This window comes from Netta rufina, assembly GCF_964035555.1.
Source record: "Netta rufina genome assembly, chromosome: 11".
In the NCBI taxonomy this organism is placed as follows: Eukaryota; Metazoa; Chordata; class Aves; order Anseriformes; family Anatidae; genus Netta; species Netta rufina.
In genome coordinates, this window is record NC_140134.1 from 10449830 (window position 1) to 10470960 (window position 21131).

General features: G+C 44.2%; 1 protein-coding gene across 2 annotated transcripts in view; it reads left to right on the forward strand.

Moving 5' to 3' along the window:
• Positions 1-21131, forward strand: part of NPTN (neuroplastin) — a 51000-nt gene that overhangs the window by 22438 nt on the left and 7431 nt on the right. For both annotated transcript variants that reach the window (XM_084293430.1, XM_084293431.1), the window contains 4 exons: positions 4145-4313; positions 7510-7604; positions 15925-16058; positions 17571-17844. In XM_084293430.1, the coding sequence (XP_084149556.1) occupies positions 4145-4313; positions 7510-7604; positions 15925-16058; positions 17571-17844 (672 nt within the window). The remainder of the gene's footprint in view (positions 1-4144; positions 4314-7509; positions 7605-15924; positions 16059-17570; positions 17845-21131) is intronic.

Sequence of the window (21131 nt, forward strand, 5' to 3'; positions counted from 1 at the left end):
TCTTAATCCAGCCTGTGAAGGGGGGGGGGGTGGGGAACCCACCTCCTTCTCCAATGTTGAAATAATGGCTTTAGCTAAATGACTTTCATCCGAGAATGCTACTTTTGGCAGCAGAAAAGCTTTCAAAAGCAGAGAATATGGTTGAAACAATAGGGACGAAAAGCAATTCTGGATCAAGACTTTTCTGCATTCTGCTGACTTTTCAAGCCAGATCCAGATGGGTTTGGAAGTCTGTCATCAGAGCTGCTATGGCAGAACCCTGTTCCATCTCGTGTAAGATGATGAACTCGTTTGCTAACGAGATAAAGCACATACATAATGAGTTATAGGCAGAGTGACTCAAATCTGCAACGTGAGCCTGCTGCATGGAGATGCAGGAGAACTTGCTTGCTTGGTGAGTTCTCAGTGTCCTGAGGTGGCAAATAATTTCCAGCCCTGGGAAATGGAAACATCTGTACATGGAAGAATGGGCAGTGTACCCAGCGATGAGGATGTGCCTGGAAAATTGAAGCGGCTTTGGGTTGTTCAGCACAAACCTGCTTGGCCTGTAGTCCTGATGCTTGATCCCTCCTTCATCTGTTGATGTCCAAGAGGACTCAGATCTGTAGATTGCTTGCATTACCCCCAATAGCAGAAGTTGGGTAATTTTAGGAAATAGCACAAGCTTAAGGCAAAGCATAAAAACCTTGTCTTGCAGAAGTCACGTCTCCTGAACTCCCCCTGACTCAGACCCTCTGTTTCTCTTGAACACGGTGAGTTCCTGGTGTCTTCCAGTCAGCCCTAGTGACCTACAGAGGGAGAAAAATCTTGTATGAAAAGCCAGTGACAGTGATCGTGTCATTTGGGAGCGAACTGCTGTACAGATGTCTCCGTATGGGCAGTGGGCTTTCCTTCTCTCAGGCCACTGAAACTCCCTGCTCTGGGGACTGAAGCCTAACTGCTCATCTTCCTCCCCAGCTACCATCACTCATTGCGTCTGGTGCTGCTAATTCTGGAGCCTGTGCCGTGACTTCATTGCTAAGTGCCTCGTGACCGGGCTGATTATTCCAGTTTTGTGTTTTATTCACACTTACATGTGGGAGAAAGCATTGAACCAAATACTTCAATGCTTTTACTCCAAAATGTTGGCTGTGTCAGGAGATCCGACCTGTTGATGTTGGGAAACAGCTCTTGGACACCAAGCTCCTGCATGGCTGTGCTGGAAATGGAGAGAAGAGCAGACTTCAAAGCTGCCCTTGAGGATGTGGACCTCTGCCACTGGCCAAAATCTCTTGGTAGCTTAATTGTGTGCAAACACGATTTGTCTCTGAAGCCGGAGTTCTCTGTCTGAACGGTGCAGGTATTTCCAGCTGATGGTGGCTGCGTTGCTGCTGGCCTCGTGTGTCATCAGCATCATGGAAAGGGAACGCCAACTGGATCCAAAGAGCAGAACCTCTCTCTTCCCACTGTCATAAATCATAGCTGGTGTCCAATACCAAAACCAGAACGCAGAGAGCTTGAGTGCAACTTGATTTTTTAAACATTAGCACCCAAGAACTACCTCTGGCTTCAAGCTTGTTACTGGTTTGGACAATGAATATTGCTTATGGATGTCTTTATGTGAAAACCTGCTCCTTCATGAAACGGCCAGTGCAAGTGGTGTGTGAAAAGCCTCTTGTGCCTTTCTCTTTCAGTAGGGCATCCCTGTCCGGACATTACGATCCCAGTAGTTCTCTGCATGCAATTCATCTTAGAACTCAGTCAGACTGGAATTGCCTCACTGCGTTCAATTATTACCAATTAAAGTAACATAGGTGCAGGGAAAAGATGTAAATGAGGCTGCAGTCATCTCCAGCCACATCGCAAGCTTGAAGAGGTTACAAGTCAGGCACAAAAGGCCCCAGCAAAGCAGGCCTGAGACAACTGTAAATATTTTTGGACACCATAGGTTAGCAGGGACTGAAAACTTGGAGGACACTGCTTTCATAATCAAAGCAAAACATTTAAAACAAACCCCAGCATGAGCAGTGAATTCTATCATTTTTTTTCCCCTCTATATCAATATTCAAACACTGAGTTACTGTTTCAAACACATTCCTAAAAAGCTCTCCAAAGCCCTGGTAGTGGCTTTCTCAGAAGGCACGCACGCTTTTTGTTGGCCATGGGAAAAGTAATCAAACAATTTTGTACCCTGTAGGACCCAAACAACTCCTTGCACAGATAAAATTCCCAGCAGGAATATCACGAGGCAGAAATGCAGTTGATAATGGTGTGAGGTATCTATGAGAAACATCAGGAAAAAAAAAAGCTTATTTCTACAGTACCTGTGAGTTTTTCTGCAGTTCAATGATAGTCCTTGTTTTAAATAGCTGTGAAAAGAAGTTCTGTAGCTTGCCCGCTGAGGAAAGGAGAAAAGGATAGACTGGAGTCCCAGAGGGCTGTGTCAAGTTATTAGTAGGTAGATATTTTACCTCTCTGCCTTTCTGGGCAATAATCTAAGTACTGTAGTATTGGAGAAATGAGTGCTTTATGCGATGAAAAATGCAGTGTTTTTGACAGGACTGTATTTTCCACTGCTCATTCCGTTTAATTTGTTTTCCAAGTGCTTTGCAGATGAATATCCAGAAGACTGCATGCGTATGACTAAATTTGCATTCCAAATAACATGACAAGGCATAAAAAACCTTCCAGGATTAAAAATCCTTTGCTGACTTGCAAAAATCACCAAGTCATTTGTTACTGACCAGTTTCCTCACCCTCTCGCACTTTGCTGACCCACCTGCAGAGGAGGGGGCTCCTGCATTCAGAGAGGTTGGTGCTGGGGCAGTGTGGCTGCTGAAATGAGTGGAGGCAAAAGCTGCAGCTTTGGAACTCATTTTGCCCTTTAAAGTAAGGAAATAAATAAATTGAAGTCAGAGGACGCGCATTTACTCCTGGAGCAGTGACCCCTAGTACCAGCTCACTGTACTCCATGTGAAATTAAGGGCTTTTCAGAAGTCTAATGGCAAGAATTCATAAGAATTCATAAATTTCCTATAAGATCTGTCATCCTTTAAGTCTTGTTCTCAACAGAATGCCTAAAACCAGCTATGATCCCTGAGATCTTCTACTGAAAAGGTTTTTTGCCAAGTTTAGGAGGAAACCTGTCTCCAGCTGTATAAAAAAAAAAGTCACCCCCCCATTATTTGTTAGGGAATAATTGCTCAATTTGAAGAAAAAAGGGCAGTGCCCTAGTATGAAGTTGACTGCTTTGGAAATGCTTTCCCCTAAATCATGTCAGTGTGACGGTGCCAGGTAAGACTGCCATGAAAACAGCCCGCTTTCAGTCCTCGCTCAGCCAGCAAAGTATCCAACTCCTTTGGTCTGTTTAGGTCATGAGGCTCACGTATTTTTTTTTTTTCCCTTCCTAAATGTTTATGGTTCAGGTTACTGTAGAAACCTGACTCATTTTAACAATGTATATTCCTTTTTTTTTTTTTCCTTAATTTTAAGCATTAAGGACAGCCTTTAGCAATCCTTCATCAGACTTGTGCCTTACAGCGGGGTTTGCTCTAATTCCAGGTACTGGTGAAATTGCTGTAGGAGCATTGCTCTGCTAGCACAAAACCATGTCTTGCCTGGAAAAATGGCCAGGTGAAGACAGGGTATCTTAGGTAGACATCAGTCTCTTTGCAGGGGCAAGTCCAGAAACATTATTCAGAAGACTGACTTTGAGGGCTGTTCTGCACAGAAAATGGGTTTGTTTCAAACCTCAGAGTAGGTAGAGGGAACAAGTAATCGCCAGGCAGAAGTTGCTTCCAAAGAAATAGCTGATTTCTTCTGTATAGTCGCAGGACAAACATTTATCCATTTTATTATCCATTTTATGTTCAGCCACGTGTAGAAATGATTAGTCATGTTGCACTGACATCTGTAGTAACGTAAAACATAAAAATCTGAAATAATGAATTCTCTTTTTCCCACACAGGGGAGCTGATCCGTAAGGTGTTGCCTTCGCTAGCAGTCAGTTGTTTTATTGTGACTTTCTTGATGTCTCCCGAATTAGTGCAGTGACACTCCTTGTGTAGTCTTTTTCCCCTTCCCTGTTGCCCTTTGCGTTTTAGACTAGTGTGGCACACTTGCCAGTGAAGATTTGTTGCTATTTAATGTGTCCCTTTTTTTCCAGAGCCGAGGATCAATGCCAGCGAGGATGTAACCATCCATCTGTATGGCTCGGCCGTCACATTGCAGTGCAACCTCACCACGAGTCCCAGCCCCCTTTCGTCCAGCTACTGGGTGAAGAATGGAGAAGAGATTCCTGGCACTAGAAAAACTTCAAACACTACAGAATACAAGTAAGTCTCTTCAGGGAAAAATCTCCACCTTACACTGGAGAATGGCAGAATTGGCAAACCTGCAGCTGCAGTAGTTAGTGAGTTGCTGGGACTCCAGGGTCCCTGGCTCAGCGTCACCGTGGTCAGACAAATTGTGGGAACTGATCCATGTTAGAGGCTTTACAAAAAGTATGCCTGTGAAACAGTTAGAGGAACAATCTGGGGAGATTGTCTACAGCTGTCCTGTCTGGTTCACAAAAATATAGCATCAACAAAAACACACTGGGAACTTCTCTTTGTCAAGTTGCCCATAATTTCATGCTAAACTCCTGTAGTTTTTTTCTGGTCTGTGTGTGATGTGTGGCATAGGTGCAGACACCAAGTCTAGCTTTCATTTTTCCCCCTCTGAGTATATTCTGCTCTGTCTCTATCCTGTTCATGTCTATATAAGGATGAATTTGCAGCTGTGCATTTTTATCATGCAGGGAAACACAGCACGTAAAGCACTGCTGTAGTCGGCTGTGTTAATCATTTTCTGGCCCTAGGAGAAAAAAGACTGTTCTGAGAGTTGTCTGAGCAGTGCTATGAAATGGTACCAGGTCTTCGTTAAACCAGTGCAGCTGTATCACTTGTGCTTCTTGTGTGTCAGTACATCCACATTTTCAGCCTTAATCTGTTCCACGTGTGCATGCTCTGACTTTGTCTCTGCTTCTTGTTTAAGGGTGTGGAGGAGAGCAGAACGTGTGCAGCCACCTCTTTCGTGTCTCTGTCACTTGCATCAAGCATAAATCCTTTGGAGCTTTCAGTATTCCTGCAATGGGGCTTTCTAGCCGTGGAGCTGATGAGAGCGTACAGAACATGCTCAGTAATGCCACCAGAGATTTATTCTGTGTGTGGCTTCCTTGCTTTTTTCCCCCTATTTCATTTTCTTCTCTTAGGAGGTAGCATAGATAGCACATAGAGCCTTCTGTTCAGTCTTAAGCTAGAATGAAAAGCACTTGAAGAATATTTTAAGCACCTGTGTGGTGGCATCTTTCTTACTCCTTGGAGATGTGAGACCAATTCTGCCCCTCCTACTTAGCTGTTCCATTAGAAGAAGGTGCTTATGGCTAGGCAAGGCCTGTTAAATTAGAGCACATCTGGTTTACTGTGCCTTGTCTCTGCTCTAACGGAGGGAAACCTGCCTGTACACTCACCTGACTTTTCTGTCTCCACCAGAATTCTGCAGGATCATTACTGCACTAGTGTTGCTTGCTGGCACAGGATTAAGAAATACTTAAGGCTTTCACTGCCTTAGCAAAGTGCTTCCACCCATGGAAGAAACCTGTCCCCTCATCTGCATTCATAGTTCGGAGGAGAGAAGTGGTGACTTCTTTCCACGTTCTTCATCAGTTGATTCAGAGTTCAGTAATAGCTCTGGCCATGATAAGCTGGGCTTCTCCTAAAACCAGGGGGCAGAGAGAAGTTGTTGGCTAGGCTCTTGTCCGTCTTTACAGCTTTGAAGCTCTATCAGTGTACGCTTGTTTTATTGATTTATGGCAATATAACCCAATACAACTCTACTAGAGGCTGCTATACTTTCACGTTTTAAAAAGAAGTCTGTAGAACTGAAAAAATTTCTTTTTTCTTCCACTTCTTAAGCATTGATTTAAAAAAAAAAAAAAAAAAGCATCTAGAGTATGCCTGCTTAAATAGTAAGGCCCTTAAGGGAATCAGAGAAAGACAGGGAGTCTGTGCCTTCCCCCATGCTTCCTGAGTTTTACAACAGCTCAGTAATGGAAATATCTGGAGTTCTACAATGGCTTAGTAATGGAAATACCTGGGTGGGGTTTGTGCCGTGCAGCTGGGCGAGGAGCACACGTTTCCACCCTTTGTCAGCGGGCGCTGGTGTTCGGAGTTAACGTGCTCCTGCTTCGCCTGGCTGCGGTTTAAAAGCCAGGTACAGCTTTGATGTTTGGTAATGGTCAATGATTGTTCTTTGTCATGGAGATAATCTTTAATTTTGACTCAGATCTAACGATAACACCCATGTTTCAGAAAGACAGTAACTTCATAACTTAGTTTAGGCTTTCACCAGTGACTGGAAAGTAAGCCCTGCAAACAGAGTGAAGTCTTGGGTCCAAGTGCACGGTCAAAGCGAGCAGCTTTTTCCACATGTCTAAGCAGTTTCCATGTGCAATTAAATTCTTTTATTACAATGCTCTTCTGTAGGGTTCCTGTTCATCTGTGTGCTATCCACTTAATGTGCTTAAAAATAAGTTTTAAAAAAAAAAAAAGCCTTTCAGTGTAGGGGAGCGATGGGGAATACTGTACAATACTCTGTTTATGCTGTATGGAGATGTAAACTGTGTCACATCATAGCATGTTTCCCTACTCTAAGATATCTTTTGTAGGTAACTATATGAAGAACATATACCTAGAGCTTTTAAGTAATTTGTTTCCCAAAGCTTTTCAAAGGACAGCAAAAGCTGGTGGACTTGAAGTTAGCACCATCTCCAAAGTATTTTTTTCCTTTGCGTTTTTTGCAGCTCCAGTTTTCTTCTGGTTGGCTTGCATCTGTTTTTCCCTCTGCTAGCTCTTATTGAGTTAGTCTTTCCTAATTTCCTAAATGGCAGCAGATTCCTGCGTGGTGCCTTCCTTCGTGAGCTGACCAGCTTTTGCAGATTTTCCATGTCTCATCTGACTCAGGGAACGCTATTAATGGAGCAGTCTCATATCTGCTGTTACAAAAGACAACAGTTTGAGATGACAGCATTTAGCCATGATTGTATCTCTGATTTATCATATCCCAGTTGGGTGTGCAATGATTCTTTTCCACGTAGGTAGTACATATCATGTCCCATTGAGAGAGAGAGGTGATTTATTAGCTGCCTAATTTTCCATATAAGCTGGAGTGCATAATTAACAGTTGTGAGGGGCCTTCCTTGCTCTTAAACTAAATGCAGCTTCTGCAGCTCAGTTGGTACTGACTAGAGCTCACCCTTTTTCTCGGCAAACAACATTTGTTTCAAGTAGATGCATCTGTACAACCCCTTGAATTAACTGAATTTCACAGCTATTATTTGTTAAAGGATTAAAGTAAAAAAAAAAAAAAAAAAAAAACCAACAACAAACAAACAAACAAACAAAAAAAAAACACCAAAACCTCCTAGCCTGCTCATTTTTGAATGCTAACATAATACCTAACACAGCTCATCTGTTCTCTCCCTGTCTGCAGGATTTTGAAGCCCAGAGCAGAAGAGTCAGGGGAATACTTGTGCGTGTTTGTGTTTTCAAACTCTCCTGTAGCCAACGCCACTATAGAAGTGAGAGGTACTCTTTTTGTTTTGTTTTGTTTCCTCTCCCTGAAAGTGAAGTTTTCACTGCCTCTGCTATCTCACTCGGTATCGGTGCAAGAAGGCAAACTCAGGAGGCCTTTCCTCATGAAATCAAGCCTCTTATCCAATCTTTAGTTATAATTTCAGAGGAAGTTTTACAGAAAATCCCCAGGGTAAGATATCACAGAAATGGGAATGTGAATATTGGAGTTGTGGTCCTCACAGAGGGTACTAAAACACCGTTCTAGCATATTTGTCTGCACTGCTACGATGAGCACACCTGCGCAAGCAGGATAAAAAGATTGCTGCAGAATATGTCTAAGACAACTGGGGCTCCCTCCCCATTTCGGTTTAACAGTAAATGAGGTCTTCTGAATGTATTGAATGTATTTTGAATTCCTGTTTCTGAATGGGGAAAAGTGAAGAGCCAGCATCTCACACGTGACAGCTTGGAAGTGGTGTACTTGTAGTTTTTTGTCTGCAGAGACGAGTCCAACTGCTGGGAAAGCCTGGGTGCCAGTTTGGACAGATGCCCTGTACCAGATTGGGGTTTTTCTGCTTTCATGTGTTGTTTTTTTCCCTGTCTTGTGCATATTGATACTGCTAGGGTCATAAAGATGTCAGAAAATTGTGGCTAGAATCTGCAGAATGTGAAAGTAGCCCAAAAAAATCTTGTGCTGCAGCAAATATGCTCTTTGCACCGAGCTTTACTGTAGTTGATGCTTTTTTGTTCAATGTTTTAGACATAAAAAAGAGAGGTAGCATAGAGATACTGGTGTTCTATCCAGTGTTAAATGGTTGTTCAATTTGTTTGCTGAATAACCGTGTAAATGACTGGCCAGCATGTGGATGTAGTCACTGCTGTGCAGTAGTTTTCCCCTAATGCTCTACGGTATGATGCATTATGGCAGCCTTGTTAGTCAAAGACAGATGAGGTCAAGCAAAAACTTGATTAAAAATTCTTGCAGCCAGCCTATGTGTGTCTGGGATTGTACTAATATGCTTGTTTTATGGTGTACTGTAAATTAGTTCGGAATCTAAATGAGCATTACTTACCAGCTTCATCACATCCCCAGCTTAGACAGAGCTTTCTCTGCTGCTGTAGGAACAGCAGTGAGTGGGAAGGAGGGTGCTTCTCTATTTCTCAGCATCCCTGCGCTGGTGATGCAGCCTGTCCTCATCTATATTGCGATCACTGCTGTTTAAATTAGGCACCACAGATCTGCAGCAGAAGCTGAAACCTTTTTCCTGGATACTTCTGTTGCCTCATTGAATGCTGCATGGTCAGGTTTCCGAATCCAAAGCAAGTGAGAGGAGTTCAGCAGTCTGTGAGAAATGACAAATTATTCTGAACATCATTTTTCCTCATGAGCAAAGAATCTTTTGAACCATACAAACAGCTTCTTTGCTTATTCATAAGTCAATATTTCCCTTCACAATCCAGTGATGCACCAAACAAAGCTTGCTGATTTCCCATCTTGATTTTAAGAGTTTTTTAGTTTTTTTTAATGATCGTGCATATAATAATATTTCGAGACATATCCAGCATTTAACCAGCTCTGGTACAGAAGCTACATCTGCAAAGAAAAAGGAAATGTAAAATACGTGCTCACGTGGGAGCACCCCAAGCTCCTGTTGGCCTAGAGAAGTGGTGTGCAGCACCTGAAGTGGGCTGCTATTGATTGGAAATCTGATGGCAGCTCTAAAAATAACTACTGATTTAAGCACAATCAACTGGAATCCAAACTCCGGTTGTACTTCTGGTGAGGTTGTCTTCTGGGTGTTCAATTTACAGTTGTGTTTTTTCCTTAGTTCTGGGGAAATTTTTGCATTCTGCTCTTACACCGTCATTTCTGAATCTTTCAATATCTTAATTAAGATCTTTAGTCCTTTCTGCCTTCTCTAGGCTGCTTTCAGGGGTGACAAATTGCTTCCAGAGACAGGAAATATAGCTCTGATAATGGATTGAATAAGACCTTTTCCAGCTTTGTATAATCTGTCAAAAGACCTTTTAGAGACATTTGGCTTAGGGCGTCTCTGCTGCCCAGTGGCAGGCGGGGGCACCAGGCGAGCTTGGCAGGGAGCTTTGTACAGGGAGGGAAGACCTCAAGCTGCAGGAAGAAACGCCAATATATCTGATTGAACTATTGGCAGAAAGGGCAGAGGGAGAATAATAATTCATCCTACCAGCCGCTTTGCACAGATAATTTATGTATAGATACAGATGAGCAATCATCACTTGCAAGTTAATGAACGCTGCTCCTGGAGGCATCGCACCTGCAGCTTGCTCTGCAGCCGTAACGCAAGGACTGGGTAACCCTGTTCTCTGGCTCCTCCTTGCAGCATCCCAGGAGTGGCTGCCTGAATTCCTTCTCGACAGAGCAGTATTGAGGTCTGCATGCACAGAGCAGCATTGTCTGAAGTGGCGATACCTTCCCAAGTCCTGCAAAGCACATTGGAAACTGGAATACGCGGATAGTTTTAAACTGAAAACATGCTTTCCTGTCCAACCCCTGTTGCAGAGAGATTTGTGTGGCAATAAATCGGGGCGGCACTTAAAGCACAAGTGAACTTTGTGTACAGTCTCCCTGCAGTCCTAGCGCTATACATAAATTCATTCTGATCAGAGTGCGTGTTTAAGTTACTGCTCCTGGAAGAGCCATACCGCTAAACTTATACGGCATCACATATATTTTCTTGGATGTAAATGTCTCTGAATACTATCCACGCCAGTTGCATAGAATATGCAGGCTTTTTTTTTTACCGTTTTGCAAAGGAAGGCATTCCCTGTGATTCTTGCAGGTTGGTGTAAATATTCTACGCATGCTGCTAAAGCAGTTTTAGTGCTCAAATCAGACTGATTTTGGTACAGCGTGATGCGTGGAGATGTTACCTCGTTAATTGAGGCATGTGTAATGCATCAGTGATGCATGAATCTTGTTTGGCCATGCAGAAGCTGCAATTTAACGCTTACCTGCATATGTGGCCCATCAGAGTATTTGTGGACGAGCAGTGGTACGCAAATGTATTCATTTAATTGCTGATTGTAATTGCATTGCAGTTTTTTAACTGCTGATGCATGGAGAAAAGATGGCCCTGAATATAAAAGTGCTTGTGGACTAAAATAGTTACTTTCTGACAACTCGAGAACAACTCTACCAAATGCCTTGCAGCAGATGTAATCCAGGATACACCAGTGCCATTTGCCTTTTATGTAATGCTGCCTATTTTCTTCCCCAATCTCTACAAGGGCTGTGTAGGAAGATAAAAATGCAGAAACATGAGCACTGCTGTTAGAACTGCTAGATGTGCTTGCATATTTACAGCAGCTGTTCTTGGAAAAGAAATTACTGGGGCAGCACTTGCATAAAAGCAATTGAATTAAAATACTGGGTTTTAATGTCAGCCATTGGGAGTTCCCAGGAATGGACCAAGTCTGGCTTCCCTCGTACAGGCAGCTTTTGGGTGAAGCATCTGATGGAAACTTTCTTGCTCAAATTATCTCAGAGCTGTTTTGGGGCATTGTGTGAGAGCTGCTGAAAACCTGAAACAACAGCCTTAGGCCTGTGTTGATTTTGGAAGGATTCCTCCATGAAGCAGGGGTCTTCTCCCCCCTGGCTTCCTGAACCTGCTGGCTGAGAGCTCTGCAAGCTTGAAGATCAAAAGGAAAGAGATGCAGCTGTCTGAAGAATTCTCTCTACATTCTTTCTGCTGGTAGCAAGATCTTGGGAGAAGGAGGTTGAAACAAGTTTGTCTTTTTGTATTGTACAAACCATCATCTGGTGCAGAACAGCAGCAGCAAGAACCAGCTGGGGAGGAGCGTGCTTCCAGTTCCCTCTGTGTGCCCAGAAATTGTGCAAGCCCCAGGAAAGGTCATGATGGACACAGTGTGACCGATGGACGGTGTCTGTTCTCCCTACCTCACCTTCCCATCCCAGGCTCCTTTCTTGCCATGCGCCTTCCCGTGCACTAGGTAGAGCTTTTCATTTCCTCATCCTTTCTAGCATCATGACGCCGAGGGGAATCTTCTGGTTTCTCTCTTCATTCCTTGTTTCTTCTGCACCTTCCTCTTCAGTCACCTGCAATTAGTCGACTTCCCAATAGCAAGTGCTCAGACCACCACCTCTGTGAGAGCATACAACTTACCCGCTCTGCAACCACTTCTTGTACCCCCTAACTGCAGCCGAGCCACAGGCTCTGGTTTCACAGGCAATACCCGCACCCAGAACGTGGCTCTTCTGCTTTCACTCTGGCTCCAGCCCAAGCAGTGTGCTGGAAAACAGGTGGCTGTATCAGCAGCCTTGAGGAGCTTGGTTCCTTGGCTCCAAGCTCTTAGGAAACCTCTGCAGCAGTTTCACAATGCTGTACCAGCAGTGAATTCAGGAATCCAGCATTCTCTCAGCACAGCTGCATTTTATAGTGGTCCTGAACACTGAAAGGGCAATGCACGTCACGTTCTCCATCTCTGCAGTGCCGTTGGTGTCCTTGCTCTCCACCCAGGCTATCAAGGTAGATGTGGATGAGAATTGTAATGCAGAAAAATAAAACTTCAGAGACCTTCTACTAGGTCACCCATAAGACGGAATAGTTTTTACATGCAAGAATATTTTTAGGTGCCTCTGCACCTCAGCACCTTACTTTAATTTTGTCTTTTAATAGGAAAACTCGACAGGTTCTGTTAACTGGGGCATTGTTTTGGAACTGACAGGCGTATTAGCCCTCCCCTCCATTTTAGTAATGCTAGTAAAATACCTTAAATACTTGGAAATGAGGGACTGAATCCCTCCTTTATATTAAGAGGATTGCACTGCATGCCCTGTAACAGAGGAACCAAACAGCACTTGTGCCAAGGCTGTGCTGAAGCATCCCCGTCCCAAAAGCTGCAGTTTGTGCCTGTGGTGTACACGCAGTTTGGAGGCACAATGTGTGCTTTGGCACAAAACCCCTTTCTATTGTGATGCATATTAAATCTACTGAAAGAGTGATGCTTATAAGATTACTCGTGTTAAGAATGACTAAACCTGTACTTATTTTGTTACATACTTTTAACTATCAATTAACTTAAACTAGCCCTGCCTCTTTTTGCTCTTTCGTCTGCTGTTTTGAACAGGTCTTTAGATTTTCAGTACGTTTTTTCCTGCTTCCATGAAGTAAGAATAAAAATCCTTGCTTTTATCAGGAGCATTAGCTTGCTTCCACTACTGTGGGACCTGACACAATGCATTGGGTCCACATCTCCGCAGCGAGCTGTGTCTGAGCAGCAATGTGGGTTTTGCTGAGCACTGCTGTGTAAAAGCCGAGGTGAAATCTAAATCCCAAGGAACAAAACCTGCTTCATTCTGTGCTTTATATGTTACTGGCACTGGAGCAGAATGGTGTAAGAAAAACCTCGGCTAGAAAAGCTTTGCAGGAAAATGTTTCTCTGTTGCTAAATCTGTGATTGAGGTCAGCTGCGGTGATATTTTAAATGTAGCTTGTACAGCAGAAGGCAATTAGCCAAACATTCTGATAGAAAAAGGACTGGAAATGTCTCAGCCATAGCTTGAAACTGGCTAGCATCAGATGCCCTGAAATATTAATATTCCCTGTAATGCTCCCCTCAGACTGTGTACAAAAATAGTCCCAGCCCTCGGAGAGCTGGAAATGGCTGCTGCATAACTGTGCCCAGCAAGGAACAGGCAGAGCGTGCTCGTGTCACTTAATGCTCTCATTGGGATAACCTGGCAAAGATGTCCTCTTCTTCAATATAATTATCTCCTGGCTGTAGGAGAACGCTAGGTCACCCTGCAGCAGAAGTCATCATGTCCTAGAAAGCTTCCCCTTTCTTTCTCCTAGAAAAAGTGGGCCAGCTGCACGGCACAGACTTGCTGCGCCCTGTCCCTGCAAGGCTCTGCTTTCAGCCTCTTCCTGCTGGTGAAAACCCAGTGCTGACAGATGGAGGCTGTGTGGGGCTTCACTGTAAGCTGATGAATCCTATTTCTTCTTTCCTTAATGGGGAGTGCTTCACAATTGCTTTTGACAGCCCTTACGTGCCAGTTTCGGGACCATCGCTTTGCCTCCAAGTCTGTCCCATATGTTCCATGCTTGCAGGCCTTTCGCTGTCAGGGGCTTGGAGGTGAGCTCTGCGTATCGTCCTCGAGGAAGCAGAAACCCCACTGGGCTCACTGAGCCCCTGCCCGACAGAGCCTCTTGTGCCTAGCAAGGAGGAGATGACACCTCTCGGTGGATCACAAAGTGAAATTTGCTTCTTAATGAAGAACCACCACCTTTTGGAGTAAGAATAACACTCCTCTTTGAGGCTGTGGATGGCGTTTTGGAAGGTGCCTACTGACACTGGTATCCTGAAGGTGTAATGCAGCACACCTCGCCCTGCCTGAAGCTGATTTATTTTCTGCTTGGAGACCTTTGACTTGAAAACTGTTTGGCATCATTTGGCAACTAGACAGCGTTCCTCTAGCTTCATCCATTCTTGCTGCTTTGGTCACGTATATTGAGGATTGTTAGCAAAGACGTTATTTGCCTGTGGGGATACTCAATTATTTCCTTCAGTATTGTATCATCCTGCAAGGGAGAAGGGGTTTTTCTTTCCTGAAGAGATTTCCTTGATGAGAAAATGCTTTAAAATCAGGGAGGGGACAGGATGACATGCTCCTCACTGTATTTAAAGTATTTTAAAATAGCATAACCTCCTTTAGGGGCTCCACTAGAGGTCCTGTGCTTAGTCTGGATTTCTGTAAGCAACTTCCAACAGGTGTGAGATTTTTGGAATTTGTATTTGCAGAGGCATTTTGACAAAAGCCTGGGGTCATCAGCCTCTCCTGATGGTGTCTTTTCAGGTGAACACGTGGATGCTGAGGAATGCTGTACCTTGTTTGTACAGCCAAGACTTCTCATGGTTCAGAAGCTTCGTTTAATGCAGCCTCTAACAGTGTTATCAATCACCTGTCCTAAAAGAATCCTCCAGCACTAAAACATGGGAAAACTCCATTTCAAATGCCCTTGTGTTTGAGATACGGCAATGCCTTTAGCACATAAACTTGTCACATGTTTTCCCGGAGTTGTGATTTAATTTGGGGGAAGAGCAGGTTCAGGTGCTGCTGCTCAGTCAGTCACATGAGATATTTTACTTGTTAGTTTGCTGTGACTTTAGCAAGATTTCATTTCTGCTCAGTCTTCTGACATGCAGTGGCAGATGAGCCACCAGGAAACCTCCCTGCTCCTGCCTGTAGGTTTTGCTAGCAGCAAAGGGAACTTCCCTTGTGTAGACCCTTGTGATGAATTGCAGCACCTGGGGGTCTTTTCCTGGAGCTCTCAGATTGGACTTTGACTGGATTAACAGATCAGCACCCAGCGATCACACAGCAGGCCACGTGTGACATAATTAGCAGGCTAGAAAGCGAATGGGCTTTAAAGGTGGTCACTGCAGCACCGAAGCCATCTGCTTAAGTGAAGGTTCAGCTCAGGCAGTCCATTGATCCAGCGTAATCTCTCGTGAGGCATTAGGCTGCAACAGGCTGCTGTGACATGCAAAGGGGACAGCAGTGCCATTATTTATAGACAAATTAATTCAGAATTAAAACCCTCTGCTGATATTTAGGGTGCTGATATTTATTCTGTGTTTTGCTCAGGACTGCCCAATTCACCTACAGCTCCCCTTAAAAATATGTTTGCATACATGCTGGATGAAGCAGTTCTCTGTTGGAGGGATTTTAACTTTTGCTGCATTACATATACCAGCTGTAGTGTCGCTGTAAGGTGTTAACAAGCGTGAAGTGTTCCAGGTCACGGTACATTTACAGACCAAATCTACAATCTCACTACAAGGAATAATGGCTTGATGCAGCTTTTGGAGCTTTGCGTTAAGAACAGGATCAGCACGGAGCCCTGACACAACGGGCGGGTTGTAACCCAGGTCCCTGGCAGCTCTGCTTCAAAGCTGAAGGTACCCACAGAGCCACAGGGACCTTCTGAGCAGTGCAGAAAATGTTCCTCCTGTTCCTGCCCTGGGGAGCACCTGGGCCATCTCAGTCCTGTAGGTTTTTGGTAGATAACTGAAGCCCAATGGTGAGATTTCTCCCTTGTCCCGCTGTGTGCCTGGTGATCCAAGCCTGAGTGATATGCTTGCAGATGTTCAGCTGAGATGTTGGTTGGAGAGAGGTGGGAATCAGTTTTCCTTTTTTAAGTTGGGTTCAATGTGGGAAAGGTGATAGCTTCCAGGGAACTTGTCACTTATTTGCTGTGCAGATTCTTAAAGCTTAAAATAACTGCCTCTCCACCGAGCAGCTTGTAAACGCAGTTCCTGTTTTCCTTTGTAGCTATCCCTGACATCACTGGCCACAAGCGAAGTGAAAATAAAAACGAGGGGCAGGAGGCACTCATGTACTGCAAGTCTGTGGGCTACCCACATCCTGAATGGGTGTGGCGCAAGAAGGTCAATGGAGTATTCGAGGTAAGGAACTGGGGTAACGGGAATGTATAAATATCCCAAAACTCCCACTAAGGCAGGAAACGACCACCTTAGTTCTAGGGGTGTGCTCTTTAGGGTGCCTTGTAACGTCTCAAAATGTGGTTCCATAAGTCTGAGATGCGGCTGAGCAAAGCTGAGATTTTTTTAGCAGCAGCAAGTACAAAACTGTTGCACGCCTGTAGTGTTGCTGAGCAAACAGTTGCTTTTTACTTTGCTGCTGGACAAAGTTAGGAGTTGTCCCGAAAGATGGAATGTTGAGGGTATCTGCTACAAACTGCAGAACACGCGTTATGAAATGTACTTTAAAAATGCATTCAGTTGTAAATTTCTTAAATTGTTTTTTGGTTTTACTGGTTGAGCTCACAAGACTCAATAGGAGGACTTGGCAGTGATATCTATTAGCATTTAAGTGCCCATATTTTTTCCATGTGGCAACCCAACTGTTGAGCTAAAAATTTGATCAGCAATTGGAAGAGTAGAAGAGAAGCTGAAAGTTGCTAAATCCTTCAGCCTGCCTATTTTTACATCTGCCAGAGAAGCAGTAACTTGATTGATAGACGAAGAACAAATATTCAGCAAGTAATAGCGTGGGTTGTTTGCTCACTGTTGAGGGTGAGCTTAATTTTTCATGGGACAGTGATGTATGGGCAGCTTAGCCAGTGCTGTGAGTCATCAGAGTCCTGTGTGTTGCTCTGTCAACTTCCCCACAGGCTTTCTTTCTGGTGAAGTTGATAAATTCATCCAAGATTAGCTCTCAGGAAGGTCAAACCATTGTATTTTGTTCTGTCAGTTTTGCCCCCTATGATTCTTAAAATAAGTAATTCCAGAAATCTTTTTCCAAAATGTGGAAAGAATGTGGGGCCTTAAATTCTAGGTTCTGTAAATATTCACAGACTTGGTAGTCCAAGAACAGTGCGTGTTTGTTTTAAAAATGTTACAAAGACAAGATGTTAACAAGTCTACTGTATCTTAAATAATTAGACAATGCTACCTAATGCAGCGTAGAATAATCTTAAAACCTGTGCTGCTTTTTTTTTTTTTTTTTCTCTACGTAGAAATGATTTTGTCCCCTTCTTGGGAAAACACTCTCTAGTTCTCTTGTCTGGTTAGATCAGTTTGTTTCATCTTGTCGTGTAGATGGGAATGGGTTGTAATGGTTTCTCGTAAGGCACGAGGCTGAGAACACTGCAGCAGACACGTACATCCCAACCGCTGGCATTTCATGGCTGCTACTGTTACAGCAGGAGAATGCAGCTTGTCAGTCAAGCTGACATGGTTTGTTTTCTTTTTTTTGTTTTGAAACAATTCACTTCAGGGAGGGATATAAAGTGAACACTGGCAGTGGGCTCTGTTGTGTTAAAGAACCAACAGCTTTTTGAGAATCCATCAAATCTTTTCTACTTGCCGTGACATAGAAATAAAAAGGAAAAGCCTCGGTGCCAGGACTTATTAAGCTCTCTCTCTTCTCCTCTTCCACCTTTCTTCTTTCATCAGGACATCAACAACTCTTCCGGCAGATTCTTTATTTCAAATAAAGACAACTACACCGAGCTCAGCATCACGAACCTACAGATCAACGAGGATCCTGGCGAGTACCAGTGCAACGCAACCAACCAGATCGGCTCCATGTCCGTCACAACCATCCTCCGTGTCCGCAGCCACTTGGCTCCCCTCTGGCCCTTTTTGGGGATCTTGGCAGAAATTGTTATCCTCGTTGTCATCATAGTTGTTTATGAGAAAAGGAAGCGGCCGGATGAAGTCCCAGACGGTAAGTGTGCTCAAAGCCGCTTGTAAGAGGAGGAAAACATAAAAAGGCAAAGCAAACTTATGGAAGGAAAACAGAAGGGGTCTTTGTGGCAGGAAGGATCATCAGCGCAGCTCGTTCAGCTCTGAGCTGTTTGCCTTCTCATCTGTTCACTCTCCAAATCTTAAAAACCCCAGTAAGCCGAGAAGGTCTGAGTGCTGTGCAAAGTCCTAACACTGCATTTCCCCTGGATCTTGGACTGTGGGATGGGAGGGCAATTTTTGCAATATTTGGAATGTGTTTTGTTGCACGAGGTGGGCCTTGTGCCCCCGTCTCTTTCCTACTGTAGTAGCCCTGAAATCTTCCATGCCAGCCCACGGAACATAGCGCAGCACAGGGAGAGAGCTGGAAACCCTTTAATCCCTGATGGTGCCTGGATTGGACACTGGGCAGGTTTTGGAAGAAAACACTGCACTTAGAGGGATTGGGACCACAGATATGCTTCAAAAATATCATGTTTTCAGGGAGGGTGGGAGGGGAGGTGGGAGGTAGGGCTCTTATTTTGGTGTGTAACTGAATTAGTGATGTATTTAAGGAATGCTCTGCAAACTCCTGTCCACTGAGTTGTATTTTCTAAAGATTAGGCTATTAGCTTTGATGGTAGCACTGATTAATTACAGCTTTGTTGTGTACCAAACAGCTTAATTGTTTTATCTTTGAACTTCTGCATATCTCCCTCTTTTAAAAATGGGGGAAGGGGCATTTTGAAGCTAAAATGAGTATTTGAAAGAAAAACATTGACAAACAGACCTGACACTCGTGTGACACCTAGTTGCTTATTACTGTGTTTGTCAAGAAAACTTACTCAAGGAATCCCTGTGAGAAACAGCTGGTAATGCCATCTTGCCTGCTGTAGGAGCATGACGTGTCCAGATAATGGAGCAGGTGCTGGGGAGTACATGGAGGGCAAAACGCTGAGTCAGTGTGGGGAAGCACTGAATCACGGGGGCTTTCCTGGGTTGGACGAGCCTGCGAGCACAGTAGGTACCTCCCAAAAGCAGCTGTGTTGTAGCTTGTGCAGCACTGACTCGCCGTTGAGTTGCACAAGGGATCAGTAACAGCGCAGCAAGATGTTTGCCTTCGGGATGGAAACGTAGGTGCTGAAACAGCAATCTGCTTGTCGAGCTGGGGCGAAAATAACTTCACTGCTCCCGAGCTGGGTTTTAGCGAGTGGAAGAAGAAATCTTACAAAATAGGTAATCAATTTCAGTAGCTTGGCAGAGGCTTGGATCACTTCCACAGCAGATCGAAACTTTCTTAAATAGTGCATACCTAGAGGAAACTAGCTTTTGATCTTAACCACCTCGGTAGCGATTACTAACTGCTTACAGAGCATGCGTTGGGACCGTTCCTAGGTGTATATCCACCAAACTTGATACTGTGTTGTGCATGTACCTCCGCCAACTAACAGCTTCACGGTTGCTGAAGGGGTTTGTACTGCCGGCAGTTTGTTCTGTAAGTGGCTCTCAACCAGCCCAGAAAACTTCAGATGTATGTGAAAGAATAATTGAACGTTTTCTCGTGCTTCTCACATATTGCTGTACCATTTTGGCCAGGGGGAATCTCACCTCTTTTCTTTTCTTTTGGTGGCTGTTGGTAGTTCCCTGCATTTCCCAAGCTTTCTCTTGGTGAAGTTTCACAAGGACTGAAACGAGGCATCAGCAATTGTAATCAGATATGGAAATAGTTATCGCAAGCAGCATAAACTGGATTTAATCCAGTAGAAATTGGCTTGGACTTGACCAGATTGCAACGCGACAAGCGTGTTAGCACAATTGAGCACACACCAGAGGTGAAGCGTGCATCGGTGTTCGTTACAGGCTTGTTTCAAAGGCTGAAGTTTTCCTGGCTGGTCTGGCTGCTCTTCAGATGCCTGAGGAATTCCAGGCTCATCATCTCTGGTGTAGGTGTCCAAGATGATGAGCCAAGTAACTGAGGTTACTGACTTTGCTTGCTCAGTTTGCTATTCTTTTAAAGGCAGCTAAGCTCGAGTCCTGGAGAGTGATGAAACTCTGAACCGTGTTTTCTCTGCCCACTTTCTTGGAGGACAAAATCCAATACTGAATATTGCAGTCAATAATGACGTATTAGGTTTGCTAGATGAAGAGATGCAATCGGCATCTAAAGGCTGACTTGAGTCCTGTATTTCCTTGGAGACTCTTGTGCTTTCTTTAACTGCATTTGGAGCTTTCCGTGGTACTGTGGTGGGAAACACCCTTAAAGCCGGGGCGTTTTACAAATGCATACGTGAGAAATCCTTGATAGGCTGCTGATTTCCACACTTGAGCGTTTTCTTAATTATTTATTATTATATATTATTCTTAATTCCATTGTTATTTTAAATATGTTGTTATGAAATGCCAAAGTTAACGTTTGATCACAGTGGTGTGTTTATCTGGGATTGAAACTCGGTGTTTCCAAAGTCGTGCATCTGCCTCTGTGCTGCAGTGAGATGCGGCAGGTAACACCAGCGAGCCCACAGTTGAGCCAGCAACTTAAGCAGTTGCCTATCAGAACATTAATTAGCTGTGAGTCTAAGCATCATATTACTTAATATAAATATTATTTGGCATCTGCTGTGGTTTCTTTACAGTCAGCCAGTCTCCCGAATTTTCTTACTGTTGGTTTTGATGCCTTAAACCTTCAGGACAACGTTTGTGGTTCCACCAGCCCTTGTGCGAGGCTGTGCTGTTAGTGCCTCCTCCTCGCTTACAGGGGCAAAAACTGGTAGCAGAGTATCCTCCCTGCTGCCCCTTCTCGCTGGGATGTGCATTTTGTCCTTGGACTACTCCAAATTTGTCCCTACTCCGAGATTTTTTAATAGCTCCCCACCATCACCCCACTCCCCATGGCAGCAGCATAACTCTGGACCCATCAGATCTCCTTTGATCTGCAGTAGCAGGCAGAAGCAGACAAAAAAAAAAAAAAAAAAAGCTGTGTTTGAGGATGGATGGCCATTTTGCGTGTTCCTTTGGGCTGCTGCCTAATGGATCGTTATCATTCGGCTTGGCACGTCCTCCTGCAGGCTGTCCGCTCCTGCTGATAAGGTGTCTGCTGCCATAAACAGCCTAAATGTTGGGGTGCGAGCTCTGACCCGTAGGGTGTTGGAGTTCCCCACCTGAAGGGAAGGAAGGGGGATGTCTCCTGTATCCAGCTGGCCTTTTTTCTCCCTTAGAATCCTCTGATGGGTTGGCTCGAGGTAGGTACCTTTTTGGTACAAAGAAGTGCCCCCAAAGACTTTCAATGGCTGA